Source organism: Schistocerca piceifrons, chromosome 1 (genome assembly GCF_021461385.2).
Source record: "Schistocerca piceifrons isolate TAMUIC-IGC-003096 chromosome 1, iqSchPice1.1, whole genome shotgun sequence".
Taxonomy (NCBI): Eukaryota; Metazoa; Arthropoda; class Insecta; order Orthoptera; family Acrididae; genus Schistocerca; species Schistocerca piceifrons.
Window position 1 is genome coordinate 498875781 of NC_060138.1, and position 22764 is coordinate 498898544.

The 22764-nt window shown below is 36.6% G+C and overlaps 1 protein-coding gene across 1 annotated transcript in view; it reads right to left on the bottom strand.

Annotated features, from left to right (window-relative positions):
• Positions 1–22764, bottom strand: part of LOC124796279 (serine/arginine repetitive matrix protein 2) — a 287456-nt gene that overhangs the window by 24997 nt on the left and 239695 nt on the right. Inside the window, exons 8-9 of the mRNA XM_047260400.1 lie at positions 7319–7380; positions 4938–7169 (exon numbers count right to left, since the gene is read on the bottom strand). Of these exons, the coding sequence (XP_047116356.1) occupies positions 4938–7169; positions 7319–7380 (2294 nt within the window). The remainder of the gene's footprint in view (positions 1–4937; positions 7170–7318; positions 7381–22764) is intronic.

Consider the following 22764-nt stretch of genomic DNA (forward strand, 5'->3'; position numbering starts at 1 on the left):
ATTCAGTAAAAATTGGGTAATCAGGTCACTTACCCCAAGTCTCTTTTACAATGCTCTGTATGGGTACAACAATACGGGGTTACACTTGCCCCGAACTATGGGGCAAGTGTAACCTCACAACACAAAATTTTGAAAACAATTATTTGACCATATAATTTTTTCTTTCAAAAACAAAATGTATATTGTTTAAAAGTCAACAAGTCAAACTTTAAGTATGAGAAATTTGAAAATCATATCTTCAATAACAAGTTGGCAATTTGGTGTCAAAGTTGAACTATGCCAAAACGTGGTTACACTTACCCCACTTCACCCTATGTTATTTTCAGATTGCTTAGGTTCCTAGAGTTTTGTGCAAATTTAAGTTCCATTTGATAATTTAATTATTGAAGTAATTTTTTTGTAACTAATTCTTTATTAATCTGTGCCATTTACTGTGTTTTTATGTAATATGTTCAGTACATCATAAACAAAATTTGGCTCATATTCTATAATTGGGTCAACTGAAGAATGGGATACCACCTGTCAGCTTTGGAGAATGATGTCAATCTTAAGAATCTGTTGTAACTTTTTACTGTACAAACTGATCCATTTACTTTCACCCATCCACCTACCGAGCCCCATGTTTTAATTAAAAAAACTAATCAGTTGATACACTGATCATTTGCAATGAATATCATATGTTGTGAAAATTTAAAATGTCATCTATGGCACCATTTGTCAAAGATGATTAGTGGTATCCTGATCTTCAGTAATGCCCTATAATTATTATTCGGAAGCCTTCCTCTTTATAGTGTTTTCCTCTATACAGTGTTCAGAATTTGTGGCCCCTTGAAAAACGTTATATAGAGGTTTCACTGTACTTTGAAGGAGACAACATTAAACTTGACTAAAATGGTAAGTAACCTTTCCCTCCCCCCCAAGTCGGTCTCATTACTTTATTGTCGCACCTCATATGTGATGTGATGATTAACATTTATTAGGTCCTGGAGTGCTGATACATTCTGTTTGTAAATTGTTACTGCCAGTGTTTAACCGTCATTGAAAACAGTTTGGCTGGTCCTTGTCTAAGTGCCGTCTGGTTGTTGTATTTGTATCACACGACAGAGTTAAGCTGGACAATTACTACAGATATACATGGATAAAATTTTCACTGGATATATTTTGACATGAATTGCAATAACATTACTGTTGCATTTCTATCTGAAGTAACAGTGTGCCTGAGAGATACGTGTCTAATTCTAAATGAGTAGTTTCATAAATTCTTATGAGTTACTGAGAGGCCAGTTGTTATTGTGTGTTTAAATTGTTTGAAACTGATTCTATTAATGAAAGTACAAGAATTCCTTCAATGACAATATGTGGATGTTGTAATTAATTTTTGTTTAATCACAAATTTAAGTGTGACTATTTGTTGTAAGTCACTTTGTATTTTGTGTGTGTGTGTGTGTGGGGGGGGGGGGGGGGGGGGGCTCAATCTTGATACATCGTTAGCCTGCACACTAGTTACTTGCAACTGATTTCGTTTTATCGGGACTTCTTCTGTTTGTCTTGGTAGCGGGTGTGGGGTCCTGGATTAGGTCCTACTTGTGCGGTTGTGTATTTGACGCCCTTTAGCCCGTGCATGCCAGCTGGCCGTGTATCTAGTTCGTTTGCGTCTTAGTGCATAATTGGCATTATGCACATAAGATAATAAATTTGTACTGCTTATCTGATGTTCATTAAAAGGTTGATTAATTCTACAGATGACGTGCTGTAATGAATTATTGTGTTTCTAGTTACTTAAGGCAGGTGTCAGTCTGTTGTAGATACCCTCAAGTTCTGGGATTTTTCGTGCTTATTCGTGACCGTTGCTGCTCCATTTTGGTGGTCCATGTCGGGCTTGTATTGGAAACAGCTGAGTGGGCGGGCGTCCGCTTCTGGATGAAGTTTGTTGAATCCCACGAGGTTGCTTGGTCACATGAAATCTTATATTTTATATCCTACATTGTAGGGTGCCTGCCATTTAAGTAACATGGTTGTGTGTCTTGGTATCTGATTTGTTGTTGCCTGTACCCTGAATTACTTTGGTACTTCCAATCACTGCAGTAATAAAAGAATACATTTCCTCGTTAAATTTTAGTAAATTGTTTTCAGGTTGATCATAGTTCTTGAGTAAATAATTTTAACTCATTTCACTAAATATGTAATAGGCCATAAGTGCCTTGGTTTATGAATGTTTAAATTTTGAAGTAACTTGCTCTTACCTAAATGATAATTTTAAAAATGTGTTGATGGTTTTATTTGTTATATGTCTTGTTTAAATGTCCCAAATAAATGTTCAGTGCAACTGTCGATGGTGATTGCCTGATGTGTCACTTGGTCCAGTCCTACCACCCCACAGTCTATTGTACTGAGCTTGTGTCGTTGTGGAAAAGTTGAATTCCAAGCTGTGCTGACACATCACTTACAGTACATGGTGACAGAGCATGTTACCCCCTCCACAACCACAACCACAACCACCACCACAACCACCACCACCACCACCACCACTTCCCACAGTAAGCCCTAACCACTGTCTCCCAATTCCCTAATAGCAAGATGCCCACTTATAGTTCACGAATAATACTAGGAAGGGAGGTTTGTGTCACAAATTTTTTGGTCATTAATATGAATAATGATGCAGAACACTGATAAACACTTTCAGTTTCAGCAAAAGAGGATTTACAACCTTTATTTAATTTATTTCATGAATATTTTTCTAAACAACCAATGTTGTAATGTTAATAAACCCAAATTGCACAACTTCCAAAGTAGTTTAGAATAGTGGCAACAGAAATCATGCTTCAGGTTCACAAGTGACTTGGTCACATTTACTACAAGTTGCTTGGACCTTGTTTTGGGTTGGGTATATAGTTTCGGCCAAAGGAAATAAGTGTTAGTGTGTTCTAGTAACACTTGTGAATTGAAAGTAAGTATAAAAGCAGCTGTTTTCAATTTCAATGGTTTTTGAATGTCCATCTTTTCAAGGAAAAACTGTCGTTACTGAACTGTGTCCACTGTGAAACTCCATTACAATGGGTAGACATCGAGCATTTTGAATCTGTTTAGTTTTAGGAAAGTACCTTTCATAAGCTGTTTCATGGGTTTAAGTGTTCCAGTGACACACTACAAAGTTTTATGCATCCATAACTATGACACCTTTTTTCATATAAGGGGGGGGGGGGGGGGGGGGGGCAATCCTGTGAAGTGGTCGATTCTCTGTTAATATTAATGTTTTGTAAGACTTTTTTTTTTGGAGGCCTATCTTCCAAATCACTTAGTTGGGAAGGCATGAACACCAACCAACAGATGACCCTGCCTGATGAGAATGATTTTTTTAGGATTAGAGCACTCCACAGATGTCATATGAGTAATTATGGAAACAAAGGTTCATCCCCACTTTATCTGTATAAGCCTAAAACAAATGAGGTATGGCAGTTATCCCAAAAGTTGCTTGCTAACAGCTATTTAGCTTTACCAGTCATCTATCTCGTCACATAGCAACCTTAGGGATTACATTTTTTTATTTACCTACTTTTTCGTTTTTAATAGAGATTTATAGCACCCTCATGATCTGGACAGTTCAACCTGTGAGATACAATTTTTCATCATCACATGGCAAGATGGTGACAAGCATATGCAAGGCTTACAATTATAGAGGACTATTGGTGCTTACCACTCACCAACCCGGAATCCTGGGTCTAAGAAACATGATTCTTGAGCTGCTCTTTTTGGTGTGGCCCAGAGAGACATGTCACTTATTAGAATGGCATGATGTGGCAAATATTTACTGCCACTTCTACTGAGAAGGGATGTTGAATGTAAAAGTGGATTTGATATATATGGAAGAACAGAGACTGCAGAAATTAAATGGATGTCAATACTGAGAAAACTATCGTCAGTGGCAGAATAGAACTGGTAAATCTTGACTGGGAAAATAATTAAACAGTTTAGTTCCTGCGAGTCATGAAAGTGGATATACCATTATGTATCATAAGCAGACATGATGCTGATAGTAACTCATACATGCATATCGCAACCACTACCTACTCCAGCTCCAACTCTGGTGAGACCTACATCATTAATGGCAGAACTACCTTTGAGATGACTTACATCATACAACAGCTGGCCCGAACCAATAGTTCAGCTTGGCTACTACTAATCTCTGGGTGAAATGTGAAGGTTGCAAAAAGTATGTCTCCATAATATGGTGATACAGAGCACCCACTGAGGCACAATTTCTGCTTCACCATCTTGGTAATCGTTTTTGAACATGTGGTTCGTGGGATCAGGTCAAAACTCTTGCTGCCACAGTTACATAATTTACACAAACAAGGATCTGCCAACCTCCCCCCCATACACAAATGCAAACAATACTTATTTACAAAATTTCTCTAACATTTTGTGACTCTTTTGTCCTTCCTTTCTTAGTTGCATCTTCTCTACCAATTGTTTCTTCTTTACTGTTAATTTCTGTCTCTCTCTGGGTCTCTGAATCTCTCAGTTGTCAAATTTGCATTTTCAGTTTTCCACTTATGTTCCACTGTGTCATCCTCGATCCAAGGTAACTTCTTATACGACTATGTTTTTACAGTGTTTTTCTGATAACCTATGGACAGTTTATTAACTTTTTCAAATGTAAGATACATGCAAAAGACTTAAATGCAAGCAGTTTTCTTCATTCTCAGAAATTCCTACGTACCTGATGTTTTACACAGTAATGTTTAAACGTTACTCTCTCTATTGGTTGCATTAAAAAATCTTATTCATTAACAAAAAAGATAGTATACAATTTGCAAATTCAGTTATTTCTGGAATCACACTGTTATGCCTATGTTACGAGAGAGACTTTTACAGTACATCCTAAACATGGAGCAATCACAATGTGTGCATTAAACACAAATCACAACTGTGCCTACCTGTGACTTGATGATGAACGTGATGAACTCCTGGATTTATGAGAGGTCTTCACACTACGCTCTGCTGACTCTGACCCAGAACGTGATCTGCTGCTGGAATTTGCATTTCGGTTGAGCCTCCGTGGGGGAGAGACAGAGTCCCTAAGTTGAGACTTCAAAGTTTCCAGGAAAACTTCAATATTAGAAGCAGTAGTCGAGTCATCAGTAGGTTCTGATTTGACAACAGTTTCAGAAGGTTTTTTTGCTGGAGGTGAACCTGGTGGTTTTGGAATTGAATCTGGCATGACAGCAATGTCAGGTTCCTCAGAAGGACAAGGAACATCTACAGGGGACTTCTGACTTACATCGGGTTTTTCGTTATCCGATGCAGTGTCATTATCATCGGAAGTCTGACTTTTCTGAGGTAGAGCAATGTCACAAATGGAGTCTTCCACACTCGAAACTGGAATAATATCCTTATCATCTATTTTTTCTTCACTTTCAGTTTCAGTATCTTTGTTAACTGATTCGTCAGGTTTCTGATGTTCAGGTGATGGTTTTGTTAGTTTTTTTCCTAATGATTCCTTTGCTTTCTCAGCAAGACCAGATTTCAAAAGTTTCAGTGTTTCCATTTCCTGACTATCCTCTTCCTTCTCTTTGTTATCTTTCTCTTCATCGTCATCATCTTCTTCTCCACTAGAAGATCGAAGTCGAACCCTAGGTATAATTGCTGCTGCAACCCTCCGATTTCGAGATGGAGAGCGAGATTTAGACTTCGACTTGTGTCTTGAATTCTTCCTTTTTGACAGTTTGTTCAGAGATTTGGAAGCAATGTTGTTCTTTTTACTTGCTGCCTTTGAATCCAATACATCTTGGTAACGTTCTGGGTACTTCTCTATAGGTGAATAGCTGAGGCTTGTCTGAGCGGAACTGCTATCACTGCTCATACTGTTAGTTCTTTTTGATTTCAAAGTATCTGTTTGCTTCTTACTCTGAACAGGTGGTGAATTTTTTTTCAATTTGCTGACATCAGGCTTTTCAGGAGACAATGTCTTCTTTAATTTAGTTCTGCTGGGAGATCTGTTGCTGTGCTGATTCTTTATTGGTGATTTACTCCTACTTCGATGTCTTTGTTCTTTACTCTTTGTGTTAAAAGGTGATCTTGACCCCTTTTGTTTTATTAAATTATCTGGTGACTTCCTGCTTCGATTATGGGATCTACTGCTGCTCCTTGACCTCAAGGGTGCTGAAGACTTAGGTGACAAAGATGACTTGGATACTTTTGCAGCCAGCTGGCTCCGTTCGAGGGATTTTGATTTACTCCTCAAATGTATCGACTTTTTGAGTGTGGGAGACGTAGAATACTTAGTACGTTTATGTTTGGGTGAAACTGACGACATTTTTGGAGAACTTCTTCGGTCTCGGCGGGTTCGCGATCTGCTAGTTCTGAGGGATGGTGACCGTGTGTCACTGTTACATCGATGCCTTGAGGAATGTCTACGTTTTGGAGAAAAAGGTGAATCAGAGGAGCTCTTCCTTGATCGTTTGTGGTTTCTACTGTAACTTCTTGGTACTGAACGTGATCTGCTCCTGCTTCTTGATCTGGGTCCATCTTTCCGCTTGTGTCTCGGAGAAGGAGACTTACGTGATGATCTCTTAATGTCAGATATAGTGCGTCGAGGTGAGATTGATTTTGAATGACTTCTTGACTTTTGATGCCTGGCCTTTGGTGATACAATTTTTTGTGAAGATTTTATTTCTTTAGATCGCACACTTTTTGTTACTGGTGATCTTGATTTGCTTCTCCTAATGGAAGCAGATTTATGCTGCTTTGTGGATGGAGATTTAGATTTCTGCTGGGCATGCTTTGATTTTGGTGATGGTGGTGCCTGGAATTTTTTGCTGCTCGAACTTTTCTTTGGAAAAGGAGATAATGATTGTCGTGATTGAGCATCAGGTGAAACTTCTATACTATTTCTCCTCTTCTTATTTTCTCTTTCTTTCTGTTTCTTCTCCTGTCCTGTGTCAATTGTTTTCTTGTTTTTGGGATCTGTTCTGTCCCTTTTACTATCAGACTTGCTAGTGATATCATGAGAATTACTTTTTGATGAAGATTTATCCACTGAACGTGAACTTGATTCACCAGGATTTCTGTGATTACTATATGGAGATAGTCCATGGTTTCTGCTACGATGGCGTTCCCCTTTTTCAGATGTATTCTTCTTTGTCAACTTTTCTTCAACTTCAGAAGCACTAAAAATTGAAAAAAAAAAAAAAAAAAAAAAAAAAAAAAACATTACATGTAATTAATCATAATTTTTTGCTAAGTGTACATCACAGAGAAAATCCAAGCACAAATGTAGTAGATTGATGCATAAATCACAGAAAATATAAATTGATACCTTTCAGATGAACTGTCATGTATTGACCCTTTCTTCTTTGAGAAGGTCATCGTTCGTCGTTTCTGCATAAACAGGAGGAAGAAGAGAATGAAAAAATACATAGTTAAATTTGCTTAAAGTAATGTTTACAAAAAGAAGGCAATGGAAGAAAGATCTTAACATGCACACTTATGTACAAGGATGAGGCACAGGTAAATAAAAATTAATGAAATGGGCCATAAATTTTTTAAGTGGCCAACACTATGCATGAGTATAATGCTGGAAAAAGAATGGGATGTAATAATTGTTTCATTGCTGGAGATTTCTGGACCAACACAAGTTAACAGTGTATTAACATCATATTACAAAAGGGCATTAATATCACAATATGAAATGAATACAGACACGCTGCTAACATGTACCAGTTGCCACACAACAAATGGCGAGATTAATATAAGAAAATTTGAAACCTAAACAGGCAAGTGGTGAATTACTAACAAATACACAAAAAGATGTTTAACTTGGCAGGAAAAAATTGAGTGTTGTTATAGGACATACACAGCTTTCAGGAACAAGGTCACTTCCACACGGAAGTTCAATCACGACCTCTCTCAAACCTTAAGACAATAAGCTGTGTGAGAGCCAACTACTTCAAAACATAAATTCCACACTTTCTGATGATGTTCTTGTTAAACTGAGTGAAACGGGTCAATAAAAAATACTGATTGCCCCTGCAGGCAATGCCTGCTCTTGGTTTGGCAGTAACTTAGTAGGTATGAAGAAGAATTTAAGTTTTCTTAGTTCTGTTATCAACTCATTTACTTGGCCACTTTACTGTTGTCTTCTTCTCTGTGGTCTGTTGAGAAGCAGGTACTTAGTTCTAGAGCTCTACTGCATCGGTAAATATGGGCACATTCATTTGATAAAAGGATATTCCTACACTACTACTTTCATTTTCGCCATAAAAAGCTAGAGATTTTCATTATATGCAACTGATGTATTCAAGTATTTGTTCAAAACTGAAAAAATAAATAATTATTTAGCAGCTACATTAGACTGATATATAAAATAAATAGCTGTATAATCCAATGTGTAAATTAAACAGTTCAGCAACATGGCACATTAGTTTCATATGTGCATCCTCTCATACAAACCAGCATGCTATATTTATCTATGCTGTTTTGTATTTGTCTTGTCTATGTATGAACATAATCAATGCTTTGGCAGAAATAATAGATACTACAAGGTTGTATGACTAATAACCAATTGTTTGTGTTCAAATTTAGTCACAATTAGCTTTCTGTACAAACTACCTCTGATGTTAGAGTTATAGTGAGTGACCAAGGTAATGATGCCAAAATGTTACATTTGAAACTAGATTGATTCTCCATTTTTTCTAGAAAGCAACAAATTCAAACAGGCAAGCCAAATTTGAGGAAATATTAATTTTTCTGTCATGTTTATGATGTAAGTGTCTGATTTTGTACAAAAATACATTTCTTCATTAAGACATTATCCTGAAAACAAACCAAGCAAGAATTGGCAAAGGTGATAAACAAGCCAAACCAGCCAAATGAAGATTTCCAAGAAAAAGCTATTAGCAAGATAATACTAGGAGACTTTGATATTCATATAGTCATATATTTTTATCAAGTGATTTCAGATTTAGAAGCATACCTATTCAATGAAGTGGACAAATAAAGAATAGAGATAATTAATGTTTATGTTCTACAGACAGGAAACAGCTGAGGGAACCGGTGGTAAAGTCACAGATTTGAAAGGGAATCTGAGTATGTGTGGAACAAAGGCGAAATTGTTGTCGACATTTTTCATGCAAGAAATTCACTTCAGCGTAACCTAGGACATAATGAAAAATTACAGCACATTCTTGCTTGTTGATAAATCTAGATGATTATAGGAACACAAAATGAATGTTACGGCACACCTGACAAATATAACACCATCAAAACATGGAAATGTAATTTATCAATCCACCCAAAAATCAAAAATGGAAACACCAAATCAGAATGATATTGACCTTTGAGTGGGTGTGGATTAGTGTGACAAGCATTACAATGCAAGTCATGAATAGGCACCAGAAAAAAAGGTTAGTAACAACACTTCTATTAAGATTTCCATAATCCACCCAAGTCTTGCTGAGAAAACCAAATTTGCATAGATTTCTTTATGATTCAAAGAATCATATTAAAACACCCTACTGTTAAACTGGCCAGATTTGGTAGATGTATCCAACACTAAAAAACTGGTAAACACAAGCATACAATTGTTATTATAGATTAACACTGAATATTATTTTGCATCTAGATGCCCTATATAGACCAATAAATGCAATGACGAGACATAAATGCACATTTGTCGGTGCAGAATAGTGAATGTGGTTCGATTAATTTCAAGACTGTGGTAAACAAGCACAGATGGTGTCTTGTATTTATAAAGAGAGCATCATTAATTCAAAGAAAAAGTTTTGGTCATTTTTCAAATGAGAAATATTTTCAGAAATTGTTGCTGTGAAAGCAAGTGGCTATGTCGAACTTAGAAGGTAACTTTACAGAGTTTAGTAATGTAAACTTTCTTGGATTGTGTAATTTTGACACCTATTGTATGCTACTTCTTTCTTAAATGTGAAAGGCAATCCAAAGCTAGTACAAAGTAATAGTTGTGTCATGACTGAGTGATGAACTAAAAATAATAGCAATGAATCCATTCATTTCAAAATGAAACAATTGTTACATTAGAAACAGGGTTGGAAACTTTGCAGTGATGAAACTGTTTTTCAGTAATAGTCAAATTTACCATGCACTCACCCTTAAAAAGGGTGTGGCAATTTCCCATTATGAAAATAAACCTGCAACCAATATACTTAGTTTTTCTTAACTCTTTAAGTAACAACCGCTGTATCATTAAATTCTCAACAGACATGAGTGAAAAATTTGTTGGCTGTTCTAAGATCCAGTTAGTGTACCACAAAATACTGCAGAGACAACTGTAAATCACTAACACTACATGCATCTTTTTATAAGGCAGCTATATAGGAGACAAAAAGGATATCAATAGCAGCATCTCTCACCACTTACTTTCAGTATCTGGCACAAGGCAGTTCACTCTCTACCTAAATTTCTATGACTATGTACATCATTTAATAAATCATTGTTTTAGGCTTGTTTCCTTATCCACTGTTTCTGATGTTATCACCAAACATGACATATATGAAGGAAAGCTAACACAAATGTTCTTTTTAAACATATGAAATTACAATATAAATGCAATTATTTCGTCTGAAGTAATAATATAAGATATGTAAGCCAATCAGCAGTCATCTCAGCTGAAAATTATGTGGACTGAAGTACTGTTTACTGCATCTGTTCAGAAAGCATAATACATCATGGTAACTATATATTCAGTACATTTTACTTCAACTGTATCTCTTACATAAGTGTTTAAAATTTTCCATTATTACAGCTGCTTCTAATAATTGCATCTGAAATAATAAAATCAACAGAAAGAACAAGGTCACACACACACACATATATACGAGGCATAAAACATAAAAGGCATTACAAAGGAAGAAACAATAAAAAAGGGCACACACAACTAAAAAGCTGTTCTAAGATCTTTCAAGGATACTAAGTCTGTAAGTCTATGAGTGAATGAAATACATGCAATGATTGATGCATGAAAAATGCTGATTTGAGATTTATTTCCAACCCATTAAACACAAGAGAGTGTATTATCATGTAAAGGTTGTTACTAATTTTTTTTTTCACTAGTAACTTCCAAAAATGCTATCATAAGAGTTTATTATCCCCCCCCCCTCCCAAAAAAAAAAAAAAAAAAAAAAAAAAAAAAAAAAAAAAAAAAAAAAAAAAAAAATCCAAATTAATATTTTTCTTCACATGTATTTGTTTCAGAATGATTGCAACCATTATTTTGGTAAAAAATTATAGTGTGCTGAAATTTGTATTTTACTACAAGAACCTGTACAAAAATGAAACTGCAATGTAAGAAAATAAAAATAATAAATTACTGACCTAAACCTCTTGAAGTTATATTATGCTGAATTAAATGTTAATCCAGTTAACATGTGCTAAACGTGTGATTAAATACTGAACATAGGGTACACATATATCAGCATTTTTCATATGAAAAAATGGAAAAAGTGAGGTGCAGTCTCAGTGACGTGAATGATATACATTATTTTAATAAAGAAACCACCACCATCACAACTGCAATAAATTCTTTTATTTGATCATACTTACTCAATGACACAGAATCCTAAGCAATGGTGCATGTTGTTATAAACAAGAAAACTTTTATTTCTCTAATTGCAGCTCGATTTACAGCAAACTATAATTTCATTCTCAGGTACCCATCTTGTACAAATTGAATTTCACATCTTGACACATAAAAGTAATGAAGGAGACAAGACAGTTATTTCTCATTACACAGGCTTTGTGTATTTAATATTTATATATTACAGCGACAAATGTAACATATGAACTCTTCAGACACCATGGTATAATGTGTGGTGAAATTTTTCACCAACTATTACAGTTTTTGTTCCATTTGTTCAACATTACCATTTCCTTGAACTATGTAAATTAAAGCAGATAACAAATTAAAAGTAATTTGTTAATCTCAGGGCTTTACTGGCATAGGACTATTACAGATTTTATGTTGTTTTCTTCCTCCAACAAGTGAAAATGTCATACACACAGTCCAAACCATATGCAATCATTTATAAAGCATTGACAAAGATAAAACACCAATGAAGCACCATAAAAAATCCTAGACCTAGTTGTGCATTGAGTTCCAGACCTCTGAGCCACCATCCCAAACTTTCCTTGCTGTTTGAAGGAAATGCAGCTTCATTCATACATGATATTCAAAGCCAGATTCCTTTTCTTCCCACATTATCAGCAGTCACTACTTTAGAAACACACGGAGAATGACATTGAACAACAATTTTTTTATTCTTACTGTAAAGATAACCACTGACATATAGTTGAGGCACTGTGCAATACAAATAAAACTTGCAGTTAGTTTGTGGATAGTGTCCTATAATTTTGGGAAACTGTGGTACGCCTAAACTTATATGGCTGCATGGGAATTTGAATCACTGTTCTGCGATATGTGATTCCAGTGCTAGAACCACTGCCCTCATCTTGCTCAGTTATCCTAAAAATGGACTTGTCTAAAACTAAGCTACAAGATCCAGCTCTTGTCTAAGAGCCTGTCTGCCACTTGAAAAAGGAATATCAGGATTTAATGTTTGTCTACATCACACTCATTAGAGGAAGAGCACATGCCTATGCTCAGATTAGGAAGGGACAAGAAAGGAAATTGGCCTCATCTTTCTTGAAGGATCCATCCGGGTGTAAAGTGATTTACGGAAATCACAAAAACCTAAATTGAATGGCTGGAGGGAGCACATGTTGCTTGTCAAACAACAGCACCAGTAAGGTCCAACAGCTATACTACCCAGTTTATCAAAACATACACATTACTGCAGACTGCAACTAGCAGCATAATGTGTACAGGAACTAGATGATCACACACTGTGTAATTTGACAGAATCTTCAAGTACACTGTTGCCTGAGTGATATAAGGGTATTTATTTCTTTGAAAATGTTGTTAAACAAGTTTTTCAGTGACTATGAGAAAAATAGTACTCTTTTATTCTCTGCACCAATTATTATTTTAGTTTGGGGGGGGTGGGGGACAGAATGACTACATTTGCCTGTAAATGTATGAGTTTTAAGTTACTTTGTAGAGAAAACTGTACAAGTATGCTGAGGTAATGACAGTGGCACAAAAAGTGCCTTCCGCCACACACCGTTGGGTGGCTTGTGGAGTATAAATGTAGATGTAGATCTTATTCTGTGATGATATGAACTATCAAGCTGTTGCTATGTGATGAAAAGTATTTACAGTGTTTGAATTTTCTGAAAATAAATAGCATTCTGAACCTTTTATTTCAAGTTATACTACCATTAATATTTGAATCCAAAGCTGTATATTTTGAGAATAGAGGCCACTGAAGTATTAACTACTATGAGAAAGAAAAAGATGATAATACCTCTGATCTTTCTATGCTTCTACAAGGTTATGGCAGAATTTATTAATATTTATCAACAGAGAGACATTACTCGTGATCTGATCTAGAAAGTATGTAGTACCTATTAATTGTGAAATTGCTCAGTGTGAAAACAGTTTCTATTGCAACAACTTGATGTACTTCAGAATTATCAGTCTGAACATAGAAAGTAATCCTAGAGACAGAGTAACTGTGTTGATTATCTCTAGTTGATATTAAAGCAACAGAAATAAATAATATTCTGAGACTCTTATCTTACATCATCCAAATGCAAAAACTATCTAGTTACTATCTATACTTGCAAACAAAGTGAAATCATATTGATAACTATCATCTAATTAAACATATATACAGAAGAATTATAACTTCCATCATGCAACAGTCCCATGGTCACATAAAAGGAAGCACATCATAGCAGTTAGCAACTAATAGTCCCCATGTATATAACATGGTGATAGTTACGATCTGTGCTACTGCTTGTGTAATTTTTGGACAAATGTAAACAAGTGATCATTGCTTTAATGGCTTAAAAGTTTCACTGTTCAATAAGCATTTCATCTCAGAAACAAGATGGAGCCACGACATGATGTGCATCTGCTTGATGCTGCTACCTACTGGATCCCAAGCACTTTATTTAAAATAAGCTGCTGGTACTACATTTGCCCTCATTACTACATATTTATGGTTTTCCACTAATTCCTCATGGTTACATAAAAGGTGGAAAATATCACCAAATACTTGGAAACACTGTCAGAACATCACCGAGGTCTTAAGTTGGTACATCTAAAGAAAGTCATAATCAAATGTCAATACAGGAACAATGCAGAAATTTCTGTAATGGTTGGGGTAAAGTAATGAATGTCCAGAACTTAGAAAAATAAAATGAAAGGGCTCAGATGTTAGTAGATGCAAGTCAATGTTGGCATTGCTACATATTTTGGAGTGAATGTGGCAAACTGTGCAATCATCATTACCTCCTAATAACTACACCTCAAACAAAATAGCAAAGTGATTGATATTCAAGCATGGAAGGTGGCAAAGTTGTCTGTCTGACTTGGCCAGCATGCATAATATGGCTGCAGGACCAACAGGTGTGCTTTCCTTTCTGGATATATTCACACACTTGCCATCAATGTTCAATATTTGCATTTCTTAGCAGGATAATGATAGCCTTATCACTTTTTTTGTACACTTTTACAACTACTTTCAGATACGGTGTCAAGTAAACTAACAAAATGTACATAGAAACTGTGCTTGTTTGCTACATGAATACAGTAAACAAGATGCTTTAACTTAACTCAATAACAACTTGTAGTAATTTGATATTATTCTTCAATCTGAACATATTAATTTTCAGTCACGTTTCATCAAGAGAACCATAAACAGACCTGAATTTATTGCACATCTGTATAACTTTGACACCAGGCTAAAAGGGTGAATAACAAATCAAAAGTTTTAAAGCCATTATCAATGGCTTCAGATATTAAACTGCGACTGTTATATATTTAAGAACACATAAACACATGGGGAATGAATACAAGCATATTACACATACGAGGGTTGACTGAAAAGTAATGCTTCCACCGTTGTAACTCTTCAGCAGTTTGCAGCATTGGTATGTGGCAAGTACTGGCTTGTTCCTTAGCCTCTTCTCTACAGCTCCAGTTGGCGGGAAGCCTTAGCATTGAACGGTTGTGTTGTTACAGTGTAAAGCATGGAACCCTGCGCAGACGGTCGGTCAATGCAATTTAAGCAATGTGCAGTCATTGAATTCTTGGCAGCAGAAGGTGTCACCCTAAAGAAGAGCCAACAAAGAATGAAAGTTTATGGTGATTGTGTTGATGTGAGTACTGTACGTTGTTGAGTGAGTAAGTTTAAAGATGTTCAGGCGGGAACATCTGACCTGCATGACAAACAAAGAGTTGGACGTCCTGTGACAGCAACCACCGAGTTTCACAAGCAAAATGTTGACATATTGATTCAGGATGATTGTCGTATCACTCTGAGAGAAATTGCAAGCACAATAGGCATTTCACAAGAACGTGTGGGTCACATTCTGCTTTGCTTGGCTATCGGAAGATCTGTGCACGATGGGTACCCCGGGTGCTGACTCTTGAAATGAAAGCACACAGACTTGAAATTTGCCAGGAACTCCTCTCGCATTGTGAGAATGAAGACGCAGATCACCATAAACTGCTTTCATTCTCTGACGAATCTCCTTTGGGGTGACACATTCTGCTGTCAATAATTCAATGACTGCACAGTGCTTAAATCACATTGACCAATCGTCTGCACAGGGTTCCTTACTTTACACTGTAAAAGCACAACCGTTCAATGCTAACACTTCCTGCCAACTGGAGCTGTAGAGAAGAGGCTATGGAACAGGGCTGTACCTGTCGCATACCAATGCTGCCAACTGTTCAAGAGTTACGAAGGTGGAGGCATTACTTTTCAGTCAACCCTCATACAATTTGATGATAATCTTGAAGTTATAAGTAGTAATGACTGTTATAATTCCTGTCCAAATCAACTGGTATAATTCCTGTCAAAATTAATCATATGTTCACAGGATTGCATTCATATGCAGATTAAATTATGTTCTTTACTTACGATGTCTATAGGATGTTATAGTTTTCTCAATTTGGAGAGTGAATATCAAAGATGGAGGTGTGTGGAAGTAGACAAGGGAAAAATGGAAGGGTGCGCGTATGTGTGTGTGGGAGGGAGGGTGTGGGGTGGGGTGGGGGGAGGGACAGGGAGAGAGAGAGAAGAGATACTGATAAATCAAAATGTAAGTAAAAAAGTCAAAAATTAATGTTGTGGAAGAGAATGAGAAAAACCTGAATGATCAGTAGTCTTTAAAGACTAGATGAAACATGAGAGCCAAACTTCATGTTGGAGAGCAGGTTTCAATCTCTAGTGTTTGGGAGGCTACAGAGCAGGATAACAACAACGGATCCCTGATGTCATATTACACCATATTCTCCAACAGATGGAAAATTACGTACAGTTTAAGTTCAGCTACTCCTTGAGACTGGACAGTTAGTAAGTGATCATGAATGTGATATACCCCATGATGTTTAACATGTAGCCAATGAGCTGAAGTCTGTGCATGGAACTGGTAGGCAACGAGGGAAGATTTTCAAAAGGCGTATCCCACATAGGTAAGAGCCATTAACTACAGAGATATGGCTAAGAGTAGAGTAAGTCTGGGTGCAATAAATATATCATCACTGAAGAAACAATACTGCATAACCGACTTTGTCATTTTGCTGCATATATGAAAAAGTGTGCACAGCCACAGCACATTGTTACTATTACTACCTAGAGCCAAGGTTTCTGTTAATGGAAATGGGACGTATTTCATAAGACAATCTTTTCACAAAAAAAGTACTCAATCATTGCTCACTAGAAAGAAGTTTATGAAAGTGGAGATTTGTTTTTTGGAATGACTGAAAGCTGCCAGTAATTTCACAAATTGTCAATCCTCTGTGAACAGCGTCAAGAAATCCTGACACTCCAGTTTCACAATATTTCATTTTTTTACAGTTATGTGAACTTTACAACTTTTTGTTTACCCTGTATGACTTACTTGATATTCTTTCAGCTTCAGTTTCATTGTAAACAACTGACAATTTATTATTCAGGAGCTAGTATCAGGAGTGCTTAGTGAAGTATGCTAATTAATCGAAATCCAGAAAAATGGAAAAATCAGTTATGCTGTTTCTCCAATGGCGATGCGGATATTGTGTAAAAGATGGGAGGTTATTCTAGAGGAAAGGGGAAAGGATCATTTAGTAATTCCAATCTCACATTTATTTATGACGAAGCATGCCATTGGTATAGATACGTTAATGTATCAGAAACGAGGAGTGTAAGAAACCTGCAGGGGAGAAGGGTTGATTACAGCAGACCTTTTCTCCATTTTAATGAAGAAACTATAAAACTTATAATAATGGTATATTTTCACAAACAAAAGAGACAATCTAAATTAAAACAAAGCTTTTGAGTGGAAAAGTCTTCTGCAGACTGTATTTTATGTGTGGTGATGTTTTTTATGTGATTTTCTGCCTGAAGACTTGTCTGATGTAACCCTCCATGCTAGTTTATCATTTGCAAGCCTCTCTTCTTCTCTGCTTAACTACTGCAACCTACATCCACTTGAACGTATTTACTAGAGTCAAGTTCCACCCAGTCCTCCTCCGATACCAAACTGACTATTTCTCTAGACCTCTCAGGCCAAGTCCTCCCACATGATCCCTTCCTTAAGTCAAGTTGAATCACACAAGAAACTCACAACAATTAACAATATTAATCAGTTAATGGTGGATGTGTAAGAATTTATCAGAGAACAACAATCAGTGAAATGATAAAGGATAATTACTTACATTTTAGTTCAGCAGAAAAAAACTGAACAGTTAACTATTATTTATTCAATAGTTTGAAGGGTATACTGTGAGCAATCCATTTATCTTTGAATGCAATTTTACACGTTTAGTATTGTTCTTAGTATGTATTCACAGTTTTGAAAGATTAAGAAAAACATTTTTGTTTTTCTTAACTTTCTACTCCCTTATCAACCTGAAATACAACAAAACACTCAACAACACAGGGTGTGTATGGTTCACAAAATGCTCAACAAAGTCACAAACATTACTCATGTGTCAAGATGCGAAAGTTTTATAGAACCAACAAAATATATTTTCGTTTGTACAAAACCAATGAAAAGTCTTTTAAGGACAAACAAAAGTTATGATTTGCACAAAACTTTCCTAACATTAGCAGAGAACATATGGTGTAAAAGCACAATCCTGTGGCATTTAAAAATAAAATTCTGAGCAACTATGCTCTTGCAGAATGACGTCTGATGATGTAAATATCTATAAACCTTTTCTTAATTGACAAACTTATGGAATCGGTGTTACCACACCCATTACTCATATAACACATATTTCTCAAAGTTTTACACAAGCACTGAACTTTATAGAGTTATGATGATGAGCAAGTGGTAAGTTCTTACATCATCAACACCTACACACAAATGAGTAAACTTGAGTCCTCCAACTGAAATCCGTATTAAGTTTTGTCTCTCACGGTTAAAACTGTAAGAATTTCTTTATTTTGTTTTGTTTTCTGAAGGTGCAATAACTTACAGTCTTGATGCTGTTTGTACTTAGCTAAGTGGTATGAGAAATTTTGTCACATGAATAAATTAAAATCTGTTTTACTTGCACTATACAGATGTAAGTATGTGGCAATTAGATCTGTACTTACTATTTAGTTATCCTTGGAAACGTCCTTTAATAGGTTTGCAAAATTCCATGAAACATAATTAAGGGTGAAAAATTAACAGGAAAAGAAAGAGGATGCAAAGGAAAACACAAACAGGATTAAAGTTTCAATAGAAATATAACGGAACCTAATGACTTTAATGTTTCAGTGGCAGATTTTGAGTGAGGATCGTAACAGGTGACAGAATACTATAAGATAATGGAAATCAAAAAACAGCAAACTTCTCTACTTTCTTTCCTTTATCTGTCATCAGCAAAATTCTTTTGTTCAATTTAGTGATAAATTGAAAAATATAAGCAAAAATAATAATAATAATGAGAATTTGTAGAACTCTTCTGATACCTGCTATGCACTTACCATGCCAACTGAAAACCACACAGATAAAAATGTATTAAAACCTCATTACCCTGTCATATTCATCAACATAATATCCAGTACCATACCTAATAATATGTGATAGCATAAACACGTCTAACTCAAAATCATGTAGAAATTAAGATGCACCATATATATGGAGGGAAGATATGGAACAATTACAAAGTCTTTTTTTGAACACTGCTTGATTATCATAACGTAAATCGTATAAAAACCAACTCTGGAAAATAGCTGTCATTCTGCACACTTCAAGTTGGGATTAATACAACTGATCATTGTGGGAATGATATAATTCATTGCTAAATGGAAAGTGCAAAATTAATTTATACATGCAATGCTAGAATGAATAAGCTCTAGTTCTGTTCATGCAAAGACAAGATATTGAAACAATGATATATGTATTTTCACTAACTGTCACTTGTGAAGAAGTTAATGTTAAATGATAATTTCTATGTGAATTCTTTATTGTATTGATTACTAGTTACAACTGCAAGTAGAAAAAAGCAGTACTCAAATGATGTAGCCCTCATATTGATTTTGTAACTGTATATATTAGTATTGTAACTCTTGACTTGTTCCACACCACAATGTACAGGGTGTTTCAAAAATGACCGGTATATTTGAAACGGCAATAAAAACTAAATGAGCAGCGATAGAAATACACCGTTTGTTGCAATATGCTTGGTACAACAGTACATTTTCAGGCGGACAAACTTTCGAAATTACAGTAGTTACAATTTTCAACAACAGATGGCGCTGCAAGTGATGTGAAAGATATAGAAGACAACGCAGTCTGTGGGTGCGCCATTCTGTACGTCGTCTTTCTGCTGTAAGCGTGTGCTGTTCACAACGTGCAAGTGTGCTGTAGACAACATGGTTTATTCCTTAGAACAGAGGATTTTTCTGGTGTTGGAATTCCACCGCCTAGAACACAGTGTTGTTGCAACAAGACGAAGTTTTCAACGGAGGTTTAATGTAACCAAAGGACCGAAAAGCGATACAATAAAGGATCTGTTTGAAAAATTTCAACGGACTGGGAACGTGACGGATGAACGTGCTGGAAAGGTAGGGTGACCGCGTACGGCAACCACAGAGGGCAATGCGCAGCTAGTGCAGCAGGTGATCCAACAGCGGCCTCGGGTTTCCGTTCGCCGTGTTACAGCTGCGGTCCAAATGACGCCAACGTCCACATATCGTCTCATGCGCCAGAGTTTACACCTCTATCCATACAAAATTCAAACGCGGCAACCCCTCAGCGCCGCTACCATTGCTGCAAGAGAGACATTCGCTAACGATATAGTGCACAGGATTGATGACGGCGATATGCATGTGGGCAGCATTTGGTTTACTGACGAAGCTTATTTTTACCTGGATGGCTTCGTCAATAAACAGAACTGGCGCATATGGGGAACCGAAAAGCCCCATGTTGCAGTCCCATCGTCCCTGCATCCTCAAAAAGTACTGGTCTGGGCCGCCATTTCTTCCAAAGGAATCATTGGCCCATTTTTCAGATCCGAAACGATTACTGCATCACGCTATCTGGACATTCTTCGTGAATTTGTGGCGGTACAAACTGCCTTAGACGACACTGCGAACACCTCGTGGTTTATGCAAGATGGTGCCCGGCCACATCGCACGGCCAACGTCTTTAATTTTCTGAATGAATATTTAGATGATCGTGTGATTGCTTTGGGCTATCCGAAACATACAGGAGGCGGCGTGGATTGGCCTCCCTATTCGCCAGACATGAACCCCTGTGACTTCTTTCTGTGGGGACACTTGAAAGACCCGGTGTACCGCCAGAATCCAGAAACAATTGAACAGCTGAAGCAGTACATCTCATCTGCATGTGAAGCCATTCCGCCAGACACGTTGTCAAAGGTTTCGGGTAATTTCATTCAGAGACTACGCCATATTATTGCTACGCATGGTGGATATGTGGAAAATATCGTACTATAGAGTTTCCCAGACCGCAGCGCCATCTGTTGTTGAAAATTGTAACTACTGTAATTTCGAAAGTTTGTCTGCCTGAAAATGTACTGTTGTCCCAAGCATATTGCAACAAACGGTGTATTTCTATCGCTACTCATTTAGTTTTTATTGCCGTTTCAAATATACCGGTCATTTTTGAAACACCCTGAATTATCATGAATTTGATGTGTGAAAAACTGAAAAACTAAACTAAGAGACAAATACAAAAATTAATCACAATCTCCTTAACCGCAGTTCTCTTAACATATATTCACAGGTTTCAAATATAGCTTCAGAACATATTGGGAAATAGATAGTTCTCTGTATATATTTTAAACACTTTTGTTTAGGTTACTGTAAATCTTTACTACAAAAACAGGAAACAGTCCATAGATTCATAATTGTAAAAGCAAAGTTTGTGTCACTCATATAGGAACACTAAATAGAAGAAATTTATGATAGCTGATTTGCCCTATTGATCTTTGGTTGTCCCACATCCCTGACAGTTTTCATTCATGCTGAGACATATAGAATGTAAAGTTCATGAGTAAGTGAATGTAAACAGCCAATAAACATAAACATTTCTACTCCACCAAACTGATTGCAGAAGAAGGCATCAGTTTTGTGACAGGGCACCTGCATACAAAAGAAAAAGAATATGTTCAGTTTTCTGAACACACAGAGATATTTTATTGAAACTCCTAGAAACAAAGCAGCGCCATGTGAAACACCTGGTAGAAAATTCTGAAGGTTCTTCAAATAATGGGATCGAAGACCTCGCTGTTTGGTCCCCACCACCAAACCAACCATCTTCAAATAACTCCTTTGTTGAATGTCAAATCTTAATGCCTAATCTGCACTCTCTTCCTACAGAGCAACTGCCAGCTCTTGTCAGATGCAGAGAAATACATCCCACTGATTTCCAGCCTCCTACTATTCATCTCCAACATCTGCTATAGCTTCTGCGCAGGGTTTCATGTCAGTCTATCACCAACCAGCTGTTCACCTCCATAAAGCATCATGTTACTGAGCACAACACACTTCAATGGCAGCTTTGCAACCTGTAGTAGCTGGATAATAGCCCAGATATTCTGCATTATGCAAAACCCCTGTTACGTGCTCACCCCCATCCCTACCCTACCCCCTCTTCACTCATTCTATCCTTTTACTCTCCTTTTATTGCCTGCTCCATTCCCCCTCCTAATCCACTCCTCCCTTTGATATACCACATGCCACTGTCTGTCTCAGTGTGTGTGTGTGTGTGTGTGTGTGTGTGTGTGTGATTTTTCTATATCAATTTGCTCTGCTTGAAACCCATTGTACAGAAACAATGAGTTTACTCCTTTCAATATTTATATTCCAGCCAGAATTTTCCACGAACATATTCAGAAATACTCTGTCATGGCCATGCAGGACCATGATGAACCTCTTACTCTCAAGATGATAATGAGGCAAATGTGTCAACTTCCTTCCCTTGCTGAAGGTAAAAGCTAATATTACCTGCCTTGCACTGTACAATTTTTCTCACCATTTATGGTAGCCTGGTAAGGGTAACAAATATATCCACAATCTCCTCAAACTAACCTCATTACTAACTGAGACAAGGAAGTTCATAATGATGATAAGACGCCTGGTCATTAGAAACATAGCCTGTTACTTCACTAATATTCACCTTTCAATTAGGGAATCATTTACATCTTGCCACAGAGTGGCA